At 47.8% G+C, this 13,338-nt stretch overlaps 1 protein-coding gene across 1 annotated transcript in view; it reads left to right on the top strand.

Annotated features, from left to right (window-relative positions):
• The first annotated feature begins 865 nt into the window (after positions 1–865).
• Positions 866–13,338, top strand: part of kif21b (kinesin family member 21B) — a 53,487-nt gene continuing 41,014 nt past the window's right edge. Inside the window, exon 1 of the mRNA XM_066703394.1 lies at positions 866–1,204. Coding sequence (XP_066559491.1) covers positions 1,164–1,204 — 41 coding nt within the window. The 5' untranslated portion in view covers positions 866–1,163. The remainder of the gene's footprint in view (positions 1,205–13,338) is intronic.

Here is a 13,338-nt window from a genome sequence, read left to right as displayed (position 1 = left end):
TGTCTGCTCGGGAGCCTGGCTGGCCTGCCTCTCTGCCTCTGAGGGGGGCGAGAAGAGACTTTAATTTCCTCTAGTGCAGAGTGGCAGACAGTTCAGCAGCAGCCTGTAGCCCTGGGCATTGCAGTGTAACTGTCCTACGCTCATAACCTTACAGCACAGCACCTCGGACTCTCAGTATCTGTACCCATGGATGCAACTGCAGAGACGTCAGCTGACAGGTTGAATGGAGTCTGGCTGGATCCGTCTCTCCTGAACAAAAGAGAGGAGGAGAGGACTGGATTGGAGTGTCCAAACACCCGGAAAACACAGACAAACTCAGCACAAGCGTTTAGAAATAGAAACATCTTGAACTGAAGGTTAATTCTACTGTATCACTCAATAAACCAATATCGTTAGTCCTACATATATATCTACAGTATAAGCCTAAATAGAAACCTGTCTCTCTGCCTATCTATACAACCCCTAATGAACAATTCTTACTCTCTATATACCCAGCCCACGGTCTCTTCCCTCTAAACCAACCCCAGTGAAGAGGGCTCTGTTCTCATTGCAGCCCCTGCCCTTTGACCCCGCGGGTGTTAACAGCCTGCCCTTTCAACCTCCCCAGCAGACCCGGGCACATTCTCGCTTTACGACCGTCTAATGCGTCTCAGATGCTGCCATTTGCTTCACACGGAGGCTGTTGAGCGGCGTCGAGCCCGGCTCGCCTCAGCATCCTCGCCCGAGCAGCGGCCCCGTCGGAGACGCCCATTGGCCCCCTGTGCAGCGGAGGGGCGGGCTCGCTTGCTGTGTGTGGCCCGGCCGCTGTCAATCGAGGGCTGCGGACCCGCCCCTTCATGCTCCACAGCGCAGTACAGGCGCCGCGCCGGAGCCCCAGTGCGCTCGCCTGCCGAGAGCCGCAGATGCGTCTGAGCAGGATGTAGCGACGAGGCACAGAAACGAGAAGAGAGACGCGCTTGCAATGTCACCAGCCGCAACATGACATCTCACACAGGCCAGCCAGGCCGGAGGAGCAGGCGCACACGTGTGGCATGGCTTTTTTCAGTCCTACATCGGTAACTGCACGGGTTTGGCTTCGGTTATTGTCTGCTTCGTAAAAACCCCCGAACGGCAACATCCTCGATAACCGTCAATCAAACCGCTAACCAGAGCAAGAGGAGGAAATGGCGACTCAAAACGATTGCTGTGTCAAGGTCTCTTTAAGGTAAGCCAGACGTGCTCCTCCGCAGCGGCCGCCCGGGGCTGGTGATACAATGTATCCGCACCGGTTATTATTGTCGCGGGTGTCGCCAGTGAGTGCTCCCTGCACAGCCCTGCACAGCCCTGCACAATACAGTATCTATAAATACCGCCGGGTGGTAGCCCATTGTAAGGGTGCAGTTATGATGTGTGTGACCTGCCCGAGCCCGTCCGCACTGCTCATTTAACGCTGCCCAGGCAATGCATACCTGTCTGACGCCTTATTGCCTCTGTCTCCCCCGGCTCGCCGTGCAGCCCAGTATAACTTAAGTCGCGTTTTCTTGTAGCGCAGATCTGCAGAATCCCGCTGATCCCACTGGTGGGGTTGCGCAGCTTCACGCAGAGCTGCGGAAAACTGCGCTACACGAACACGACCTTAAACCCGTTTCTGCAGCACAGGTGCGGCCGGCAAAACCGAAGAAGCGAGAGTCGTAAGGGCTTTTCAGACGCGCCTTCTCTCTCCCCTCTCTCTGTGTGTGTGAGTTAGAGGAAGAATTTGTAATGCAGGTATTGCTAAACGAGCACTTCTTTCTCTAGGGTGTGATTTCACTTCATTATTTTGGAGGGTTCTCCATTTTAGTGACAAAAAAGGGAAAAGGATGGTTACAAAATCGCAGGCGTGCAGGATGGACCTATGCATCACACAAAGAACCGCGCTGGAGTAAACCGCTGACGTTTCTGCACTTCCTTTGTTTAGGTGCCACAATACAGCTTTTCGTTGAGACAGAATAAATATAAACGATACAGTTTGATTCATAATATTGACACACGCAGAATAAGCAGCTTGTCACACTCGCATCCAAGGTCGTGATCCAGAAATGCGCTCATTACTGTGCTAATTGACAGACTTGCGTTTTCTGTGTCTGTACTGGTATGACCAGTTGTGCTAATTATGTGTCAGGTAATGGCCAGCTAGCCTCTTACCCCCTGTGTGACTTGGTGCACCAATTGTTTTACAGTGTTCCGGTCCAATTGGGCTGGAGAATGAAGCCCTTTATTCTGTGGGAAAATGCAGTGCTGTGGTCTTGTCTCCAATTAGACCGTGGGGTTTTAATTGCCTCATTTCCTTAGGCTAGGCCCCCCTGCTCTGCAGCCCCAACACTAAGTCTATAATCGTGAATATTGTGAGATCTGCCTTTGTGTGGAGTGACGAGGCCAAGAAAAGGGAGTGGACGCATTAGAAACAGATCTAAAAGGTAGAGCTGGGGAGGTCCGGGGGTGGGAGGGGGTGGTTTGTGGTTTGGGAGAGATGGGCGCAAGACTCCAATGCACAGATATAAGCCAAAGAGGAACGTCTTCCCTTCTTGACATCTGAACAGTCTGTAAACACCAGGGTAAGTGCCTGCTGTGGTTAGGACGGGGTTCGGCTTTGTGCTTCCACTCTCTCTGGGCAAAGATGCAGAAGAGTCGGACACGTTTTATTTATCTTATTGAAGCAGGCTGTTCTTGAAGCCTTCCTGGCCGTGGTCTTCACAGTATCTTAAAACAGTCTAGCAATTCACCACCCTGTTTAGAGTGTTCCAGTCAGAAAAACTCTCGCATCTCAATTACCGACAGGATATGGGATAAGAAAACAAACAGACATACCCATTACGCTCGTGGAGTCCCAGGCTGCGCTCAGAGGAGCTCTGGGAGGGGGGCCGTGTTCATGGGAAGCACATTGATAAGACGCTTCATGTTCGAGCTAAATTGTTTTCAGATTTTAGGAGCTTGCCACCGGAAAGACCAAATTAAGCTTGATCAAAGTGCAGGGTGTAGTGGCAGCCCACAAATACTAACACAACTGGACTATATATAGCCTGAGTAACACCCCCACCCCCCACAGACACACACACCACCCCTCTTGCATTGCTTGCATAAAACTCATTTCCTGTTTGTCCACACTCCTTCACCCCCCACTACTTTTTCTCGTCCGTCTCAATATTCAATCCTGGGGACTCTTTCCCATCAGCCCTTTGCACCAGAGAGGTCAGTTCTGGGGACATTTAAAGACAGTCATACCGACCCCAAGCAAACCCCAAAGGGAGAGTTTTTGTTACGTACAGTAATATTCACAATCTGATTTCCGTTTATCTTCCCTGAATACACTTCAGCTGATAAAGTGGCCGTGTCAGCCCGGTCTTGGAGAGGTTGAAGTGTCCTCTGATTGCAGTCCTCTCCTCTCCAATCCTCTCTCCGCTGGGACTCATCAGGGAAGTTCGGACCTGACAGAAACGTCTATTAGGTTGCGTTATAAATAGATTAAACAGATGTGCCTAAAACAGCAAAGTTTTGCTAACAGCGACTGTGGTGGTTATCTTTAGAGCGAGGAGACTTATTGGTGTTTTCTATTTAAAAAATTTTTTCCGAGACACAAATTCCCTGAAGGAATGAGATAAGAGATTTCTTGCATCTGTGCGAGTTACGATAGTTCACAGAAGCCGCCTTCTCATCCTGCGTTCTTCTCCTCAGCAGCTTATAATGGTCTCGCCCAGACACTGACGAGAATGTCAATGCGGAAGATGGAAAAGAAAATAAGAGCGGAGACTTTGTTGATCTGTATTTACTTGACATTGAAGCCTTGTTGGATGTTCTCCGACGTCTTCTCTCAAGTACGACTTCTAAGTTATAGGCTTGGAAGATAGCCTACATTCTAGTTTCAGGAGAAGGAAAATGAGCGGCATTGTGTCAAACGGCAGGAGGCAGAAGTTGAGACGAGGAGCTCTAGTGCTAATTATTTCTGCCAGGATTGAAAACTTTGTGATACCCCGAGGAAGCCATGGGCATTTTGTCAGCTCGGAGCTCCAGCGCTGAGTGTTGTGTGTCTGAACTAGGAGACCTCGTCCTGAGACCGCAGTGATAGTCACTAAGTGATGGGGAAGTGGAGGTCAATTCACACAATAAGGTTCATGTGGAGTTTTAAGACTGGGGGAAAACAATATTATTGTACTTGGGTGATATCATTATTCTTGGAATTTACTGCTGGTAGACTTGTAGTCCCCATTAAAAATAAGTGCTTCTTAATGCTGCTGAGGATTATGGCCAACTATGAAGCTGTACTGTAACTCTTTATTATGAGTCAAGGCTCCCTTTGCAAGGCGATTAGATGTGCAGGAAACTCGGTGGCTGCCGTGTTTTTAATAATCTGCCCATCGAAATAACAGTTATTCCTGTGTGTGATGAGGAATTTGATTGGTTTTGGTGAAAATAGAGGAAGTCTTCAATTGTCTCGCCTACCTAATGGGCATTTGCTTGTCCCGGATATCAAGATATCGGCAGCACTGAGGAAACTTCCTGTGCCACCCCAGACTTCAGCACAACCTCTCTCTCTCTCTCTTTCTCTGCTATTAAGACTTTTCAGTTTCCTGTCTCTCCACACTCTTTCCTGTCGGAGGAGGTAGATGGGGGACTGCAGTGGGAGCTATCTAAGGCCCGACTCACAGTGGGAGAGTTCTGTCCCGCAGTATGTACCCTACTGTACATGCTGCTCCAGATGGCTTCCCTCTCACGCCGCTGATGAGCTTGTTTAGGATCTATATTAGCGCGTCCAACCCTGCACTATTGCTTCCTCTCAGCCACGTGGGCTGCTCGACTCCTCCCCGCCGCTTCCTGTCATCGTTGGGCGCGGCGTCGAAGGCTTGAAGACTCTTCAGGAAATGTTATGGCAGGAAGGATGTAGAAACGGGACCTGTGTTGTCACAATCTGCCTGCTGAGCACAGGGTTTCACGAGACACACAGACACGCAGATTTGTCAACGCTTTTGTGTTGCATGGCCCCTGCCAGTCCGTGACGGGCTTCTCTTGGTATTAAGTATAAAAATACAGTATTTGCAGATGGTACACAATATATCTTCACTTGATTTAAACATTCTTGGTCTACTTTAAATAAAAATGGTCAGTTTCATTGTATGCGTACACAGACAAACACACGCACAGCTGATCTGGTGTGCGTTTCTCCTGAAGGAGAGATGTGTGTGGACAACCTATTAAACAGTATTTTATCACTTCCAAGTTGACACAGTGCACCCACAATGACTCCGAGTTGCCGACAGTTGAGATATTTATTGGAGTAGTTTTAAATGCATTTTCCTATTCATCCAAACGTGCTTTACACATTCGATCCCTCCTATTGAGTTACATCAGGACGAGTAACTGAATCATTTCAGGTCTGAGTAAGTCCTTTTCAAACGACTCCACTACACCGATCTTAATGCACTGTTATTGTTTTTGCATGTAGCGCAGGGCCATCTGCAAGATCATTTAATATAATGGATCTTCGGGCTAAAGGCCTGCTCTTGTTTGTCGGCCAATCTATACAGTTATCTGGCGGGTGTTTTGAAAGGAAAAAAAAAAAGAGAAAAAGAGCTGATTGACGAGGGCCTGTTAAGAACACAATTCTCCGCTTGCTGCTGCTTTGGACGCCGCTTAGATGAGGATAAAGGACCGGTTGTGTCTTCAAGAGAAAGAGGAAGACTTTTGGGGGGATGGGGGGGTGGAACAGGAAGTGTCCCTTTCTGCTTTAGTGTCAAAAGGCTGCTGTAGAAAATAAACACGAGCTCTCGGAGGACACTACAAAGACCTGCATTTATTAACTATTAGCTCGTTGGGGGAAGATTACAGTGTGGCAGGGGCTGCAGCTGTGTCTTTCTCTCTCTCAACGTGCAGGAATAAGGGGCTGGTTTCCAGGAAAATCCTCAAGCAGAAGCCCGGCGCAGACCGGAGCCAAGAGAGCCGCTCTGATTTCAGGTGTTGTGGCAGGAGAACCGGGATTCTGCGTCTCGGTGTCTGTCTCTTCTGTGAAAGCCTTGGGTCGGGAGGCAGATGGCCGCTCAAGGGCACTAAATAAAGTTTTGAAGCTCGGCATCTCTCCTACGTACTGAATCATGATCAGCTCATTTTTGGGTGGCATTTTGGGTTGTTGTACTTTCTTTTGTACTATAATTGCATTTTTTGAGGTTTTTCTTTTATTTGTTTGTGTTCTGTTGTATTTCTTCTCAGTGACGCTAGTGAATTGATAGAGCTGCCGAACAGCAAGAGTGTTTGTGTCCTTAAGCAGTGCTCTCGTGCTTGCAGGAGAAAATCCGGTATTTTAAAAGCAGGTATATTCAAAACAGATGCTATTCCATGCTGAGCCGGCAGATTAGTCTTATTGATGCATCTGACCCCCGAAGAGAGGACTGCATGCTATCACAGGAAGCGGCAAACAGAGTTTATTTATTAATTGTGCTCGTGCATCTTTTAAAACCTTGCACTCACCATAATAATGCTTGTAGGTGTTTTCAATGACATATTTGTCCACCTGCATCCTTCTGATGAAGCCTGTTCTCTAGCAGAGTGTGTTCATGATACTCTTGCCTGTGCAGTGTGCAGCAGCCCCCTCCCCCTCTCTAAGCACCAAAGTGACATTATAACAATGAGTGAATGAACTGCCCTGGCTATTGAAACTGTACGGACGCTCTTCGCGGTGCATTTCATTAGCACCCTGTGGAAACCGTCGGCTGGAGTGCCTGATAATGGGAGAGATCTAGTTAACTGAGGAAACTTAAAGCGTGCGGTCCTGCCCGGCGTGGCGATGCCCACGGGCGGAGGAGACGTGCGGCTCCCGCGGCGCGACTCATTAAGTGTTTTGTTTTACATACAGTGGCTGGTAACGGAAGTCTCGCCTGTTGTGAAGGAACCTCCAGCTGGCAATTAAGCACCTCCGACAGTAAGCAGATTACAAGGTTGAAGGGCAGGCATTGTTTCTTCTTTAAGAGCCGGGCGTCGGTTGTGTAATCACACGGCTAAGAAACGGATTCTCGCTGCTGGCTTCGACAAATTCACCATCTCAGCGAAGGGTCAAATCTGTCCACGACAACGTCTCGGTGCAGTTAAAACAAGAGCAGTGAAAACAATGCAGGCTGGCCTTTGAGACTTGTGAATTTTTCTCCTGTCTTTGCCGGCTGCAAAGAGGAGGCGAGGCCGAGCCTGGGATTTATTTAGAAAATAATCATCATATATAAATATTATGGTGGGTCAAGAAAAGCAAAACACAGAGTATAAAATGGAGCAGGTAAAAACACAACAGGATCTGGTAGCTGTGGCTCGTCCAGACAGTCATGCAGACAGATCTCTCTTAATCCATGGATGTAGGTTAGGAAAATTGTCCTGTTGTTGGGTTTTAGGAAGTGTAATGAGGCAGGTGTGTGCAAGTCATTTATCAGAGTTACTGAAGTGTAAACCACCACACTGTGGAAGAAACCTCAGGGGGCACAGCTTTGGCCTGTACTCCTGCTAAGCTGGCAGAGCGGTGACCTCCTTCGCTCCTCTGTTTGGCAGCTCTGCCAGACTGTCTCCAATTTCCCAACCTCACCTGTTCAGCATCCCCTGGGAGTGAGCGAGAGAAAGCGAGAGACAGCGAGTGAGAGAGAATGGGAAGGACACTGTAACCTTGTGCAATGCTGAGCTCTCGATTCAGAAACTTTTCTTCACAGTGGAGACGTGACAGGCTTCACACGCATGTTGCACATCTTAAAAGGCTACACTTGCATATGTAAAAGCTGGCATTTGGCTTGTAGGCTTTGCAAAATGTCAACGCACGGCTGACCGGCGAGTGTCGGGGCTGAGGTCCCCCTCTGGGCTCCGAACGTCCACTGTGGAGAGCGGTGACCACTGTGGCTGTGGTGCTGCATGAGAGAAAGCGGATTAATGACAAAGATACTGATGTGGATCTTCCCAGAACAGCCCCCCCCAAGTTCAGCTGTGCACATTACAGTGAAACAAATTAATTGAAATAAAAAGAAATCTAAGCAACATTGGTTTATTTTTATCTGCATTAACAAGAGCAACATCTGACTCTGGCAAAACAGGCCGTGGAGCAGATTTCTATGTCTCTGTATGTTTTTAGTCTTTGCATGCGGTTCTTTATATGTGGATCCAAAAGAACAATGCACACGTCACTTTAGACCCAGTGAGTAATACTTCTAGCAAATGTACTTGACCACAGGAAGTAAAGAGGCTCTTGTATATGTTTATAAGAAGTAGAAGTTCCCCCCAATAGCGGTGCGGTTTTCTAAATCTAAATGCAATAAAAACTCTCGACGTGAGGCGCAGGTTGAGTCCAAATGGGACGTGAATAAGAGACGATCTAAATCTCGGTGTTCCTGACCAGTCACTGAGGCTCTGCAGTTGTGTGAGGAAGCTGTCGGGAACTCCTCAGGTCAGTGCGATCTGACCTTCGCACGAGGATGTGAATTAAAATTCCTGCCTTATTCACCCAGGAGTGCAGTGTCTGCTATTTTTATTACCTTTACAAAGAGAGCCCTCAGTACTTGGTCCTGTATCGCAGAGCAGGGAGGGACCCGTCTCATTGAGTCCAGGCACTGAATTGATTGACTGCGACGGGGGGCGCGGACTGACCCAGATCGGTGCCTCGCTGGAGTGCGTTGTGACACAGTTGTCATTCGTCATCCAGAGCACTCAAACGCTAACCCTGCGGGAAGCACAGTGCTCCCCGGAGAATTAAATAATGGGAAAAAACTAAACCTGCTCCCATCTCAGCTTACACATAAATTAGTTTAATTTCAAGATTTGTGTGCCTGCGCGTTTGGGTGCAGTTTAACTTAGGTAGTTCCAACTGACCATGGGGCTGTGTGCTGGGAAGTCATCCTTTCACTTACTGGGGATATAGTAAGTCTTGTTCTCTCTCTCACTCACACACACACACACACACGATAATTACATGGAAAAGATGCAGTAGTGTGCAAGATACAGTGTAACATTCAATTGTATATTTCCATTCTCTAATCCAATCAGCCACTGTAGTAAAATTAAATCTTCATAACCACACAAGCTGCTGGCATCCACGCCCCTTTTCCAGATAATGAAATAAACTTGTGTGTTTAATCCAGTAACCTCCTCCCACCTTGACACTCTCCCCCTTTTCTCTCCTCTCCCCATAGCCTGCCCTTGTTTTTTGTTGTTGTCACATGTGCGCATTGTGTGTAAATCTCCCTCCGACGCACACAATACCTGGTAATCCTATCCTGAATGGCTCGCTGACAGTATCAAGTTGTTAATGGCCCGGGGGATTCCAGTGGGCTGCTGCAGAGAATGGGACGCAAAACTGATCCCATAATCGCAGCCCTGGCAGAGACCGCAATCTCCGCTGTGCCGGGGGGGGTGGGGGGATCCAGTCAGTGTGCGGGGTGGTACAGACTCTGGTGCTGGGGATCACTACCTGCCATCAGCTGAATGAGAGCGGTGCTTTTTGGGTTTGGGGGGAAAGACCAGTAGAAGAAAAAAATGAAATCTTAAATTGGAAAGTGTACCGAAGCTTAATATTTATAAGGGGTACAGATGATGGTAGGGATAGACATATGGTTACATTTAGATTGTTTGGATAGAATTAATGTTGAGTAATTTAGCATTAGAATTACGTGATGAAATTAGGGTTATATTTTGGTCAAGCTTTCGTCAAGCTTAGGGTAGTGTTTCTGCCATCTTAACTGGGTTTTGTGTAGATTTTTATGGACAGAACTTGACATCTTGGTGTTGGTTAGGGGGCTTGGGCATTTGATGATTTTCTTGTGTGAGAGTTTAAAAAACAAAATGGCGGCCAACGTGCAGCCTCACGGTGTATGGAAATAACGGGCCTAGGTCAATACCTGTCTGAGTGACTTATACTTTTATAGTATAGTGGGAAGGGTAGGAGATGGGTTGCAGGGGCTTGCGTTAGTGGCAGCTGCGAGTCCAGGTTTGGGCCGAGAGAGTCTGGGTTCAGCCATTACATGCGTCGGCCAAGCCCTGGCAGAGCTTGTCTGAGAACCAGGGAGGATGCTGGCAGTGACAGACTGTTACCCCGGCTATGGGCAGCACTGTGTGTGTCAGACGAGATGAGATGAGAGAGGCGACTGACGCCAACAGAGAGTGGCAGGTGATCGCCAAACCACCTGCACTGCCCAACTGTCACCTTTCAACAGCAAAACAAAAGCAGTGACTTCATTTATTTACTTATTTAGTCAATTATTCATACTTTTGTGCATTTGGCAGCTGGTGTAGCCGATCGACAAGGTTATGGTTCTTTTAAAACAAAACAAAACGGGGAAAAAAATAACTTCCTCAAACGCAGCCCGTCCGCAGACAGGAATTGTCAGCCGCCACCCAGGCTGTACTGAGCATGAACTGTTCACCGACTGTGAGTGGAGCTGCTAGTATTATGTTGTATCATTTTGAGGGAAAGAGCTCCAGTTCTCCTTTCTCTCTCCTTCATGACACGGCCTGTGAGAGAGACCGAGCTGAACTCTGGTTGACTGGCGGCCGGTCTGTGCACATGCAAATCTGTCAATTCGCTGCACACATCTGCCAGCTCAATGACAAACTGTCAGTTGTCCAAGTTTATTTAACGAGCCCTCGCTTGATTATTTCATCCCGCAGCTTATTTATCTAAGGCAAATGTTTCCCATCATTAGCCCTGAAGACTTCATATTCCAGTGGGCTGATTTACATCCTCAGTGTGGCAGTGGTTTCCTATACCTCTTCAGTTTTGGAGAAGTAATTAAACATTAATGATTGCCCTAATGCACTGGAGTTGAAATGAAGTTAGCGGTGATTAGGACGGTTCCTTAATGGAACCAAATACTGTTTTTACTGGAACTGCATTTCCACGCCGTGGTCAATATCTTAACAAGCTGTTACAGCGATCTATGTAATTTATTTAATGGAAGGCCCGTGGCGATGCCGGCCGGATTCCTTCTCCGTCTTGCCCTACCGCTCTGTCTGCGCTCTGTGGAATTAGTCCCGGCCTGCCGTCATCACTCACTGTCCGAGAGCCCATCAATATGATCGTTACAGCGCAAAGCAGGGACGCCATAATCCCAGGGAAGTGGCCTTAACCTCAGCCGTCAACAAAAAGAAATCTGCTCTTGTTAAACTGGCCATTTGTTATTTTTTATAAATGTAAGCGATCCATTAAATGAGAACAGAAATCCGAGCTCCTATTAATGTTCGGTTTCCAGCTTGACCTAGTTCCCATTGTCGAGAAGACTTGCTAGTTTGGCTGGAAATGTTATATATATTTTCTTTTGATACTTTGCTTCTTGCAAAACCAAAATGGTGGACACTTGTGTGCATTTTATTGTAAAAATAATCCACAAAGGGAAAGTAGGAAAGAAACCTTCCCCCCAGTTTGTCCTGTCCGTTCAGACCTCAAGATGATCCAGCAAAAAGAAGCCCCAACACAATGGTGTCATTTGATCCGCATTCTTCTGACATGTTGGACATTTTGACCACCTTCAAGGCAAGCCAACAGCCATGCAAATCAACACAATGTCAAAATAAACAAACAAACAATGATAATCATAGAAAATATGCCCCAAATGTCCAACACTAATTTGCCGCTCGTTGGGGCATGCTGCACAGTGGATTGTGATCTGAAACCCGAAGCCATGCTTGGGCTTTGACTCCACACCTGCACTGCTGACTGCTGAATGAAAGTCCTTTATCTGAAAAGCCACATCTGGCGCCCAGGCACAGATAAACCAGAAACCCGTAAGCTCGGTCATCTCTGATTGTGCCTTTCCTTTCAAATGATCTGTAATAGCCTGTGTATCTCGCGCGGTCACATTGAGCCGTTGATCTCTTGTGCAGAGGGGTCTGCGCTTTAGCGGGAGTGAAGATGCAGGACGCCACGCGTGCCTGCCAGGCTGAAGTGGACAATACCTCACCGAAGAGATGGTGAGCTCTGTAAGCTCAATCCTCTCGAAAGCACACTCACCTCAGGAGCTCCACAGCGGATGCCTCTCCGGTGCACAGTTCCCTGGGATTTGTGTGCGAGTTCCCGGGGAATCGGGAGGCCAATTAAGGCTAATGTACCTGTGGGAGTCCATGCAGGTCACATGGCCGAGGCCCGGAGGAAAAGATCAATAGCAAATACAGCCCCCCCAGGACAGGGTTTAGAGTAGACAGCTGCTAATGGGTAAATAGTGATATACAGTGATTACTCTGGCATTTCTCAGGGTTGTTGTGAAGGCAGGGGAATTGTGGATGGAAGTAAGAAGGAAGATTATATTGGCCTATAGCTTCTGATGCGCACAGGTTACGATCAATTATATTCTCACACAGAGACCCACAGAGATGGAGTAGATGGTAAAGCTGGCTACTGCTTTAACGTGTGCTTGTTATCCGGGCTAATCCTGACTGGAGTTGCCCTTTCACCTGCCATGCAAGAATAAATAAATGACTACAAATTGTTTGCCACTTGCTTTTCAAATCCGCGTTCCCCTCTCGATGACCCCCTTTCGCATCCGTGGTTCCGGGGGGAAGAAAGTGCTTTGTAGCGCTGGCGGCCTTCGTCATAAGTGGCAGCTGCTGTCGCAGGTGTGTTGGACAGCTGGCACTGTGTCCTGTAACACCAATTGGGCTAATCCTAATTACACTGCCGCCGCGAGCTGAACTAACCTGCGCCAGTGACGGGCATCGCCACGGCTCGCCTGCGCTCACATTTTGGACTTGTCGAGGAAGACAGACGTGTTTTGTTTAAGTAAAGTACCGATGTAATCTGGAGGTGCTGTGATGGATGTGTATGCTTATACACTTGTATAAGTTTGAAGTTTGAAGCGGTTGTAAGCAGTCTGCATACAAAAGCCTCCTGTTCATGTATTCATTTGTTTTGTTTTTTTAAGAAGAGGAAAAAAAACAATTTGGAAAATCCCGTGCTCTGCCTGCTTTGTAACGCAGTCGGCTGTGAAGTCATAATGCTTTTCTAATGTGACTGTAACCAGGAGGGCACAGCGTTTTCAATGACACACCACGGGGCTGGAACAGCGGCCACTGGAGCCGTGCGATGGTCCAGAGAGAGAGGATTTCATTTGACAGAAGTCTATTTTTTATATTTATTTTTAGCTGGAACGGGCTTATTGAAGAAAGAAAAGCCTGATTTATTGCTGGGTCCCCGTGCTTCATGCTTCCGGTGTTTACTGGAGCCCGAACGCAAAGGAAAAGATAAATAAGCAGTCTGAGGGTCTCCGGCTCTCTGCTGCCCACCGTGACACGGACAGGAAGCCCACTGATGGAAGACGACGTCGGTGCTGGTTTTGATCTATTGTTTTCATCTCTTCCCCCGACAAGTTTTACTCTAATGTG

This window comes from Amia ocellicauda, chromosome 5 (genome assembly GCF_036373705.1).
Source record: "Amia ocellicauda isolate fAmiCal2 chromosome 5, fAmiCal2.hap1, whole genome shotgun sequence".
In the NCBI taxonomy this organism is placed as follows: domain Eukaryota; kingdom Metazoa; phylum Chordata; class Actinopteri; order Amiiformes; family Amiidae; genus Amia; species Amia ocellicauda.
This window is presented reverse-complemented; position numbering and strand designations above follow the sequence as displayed.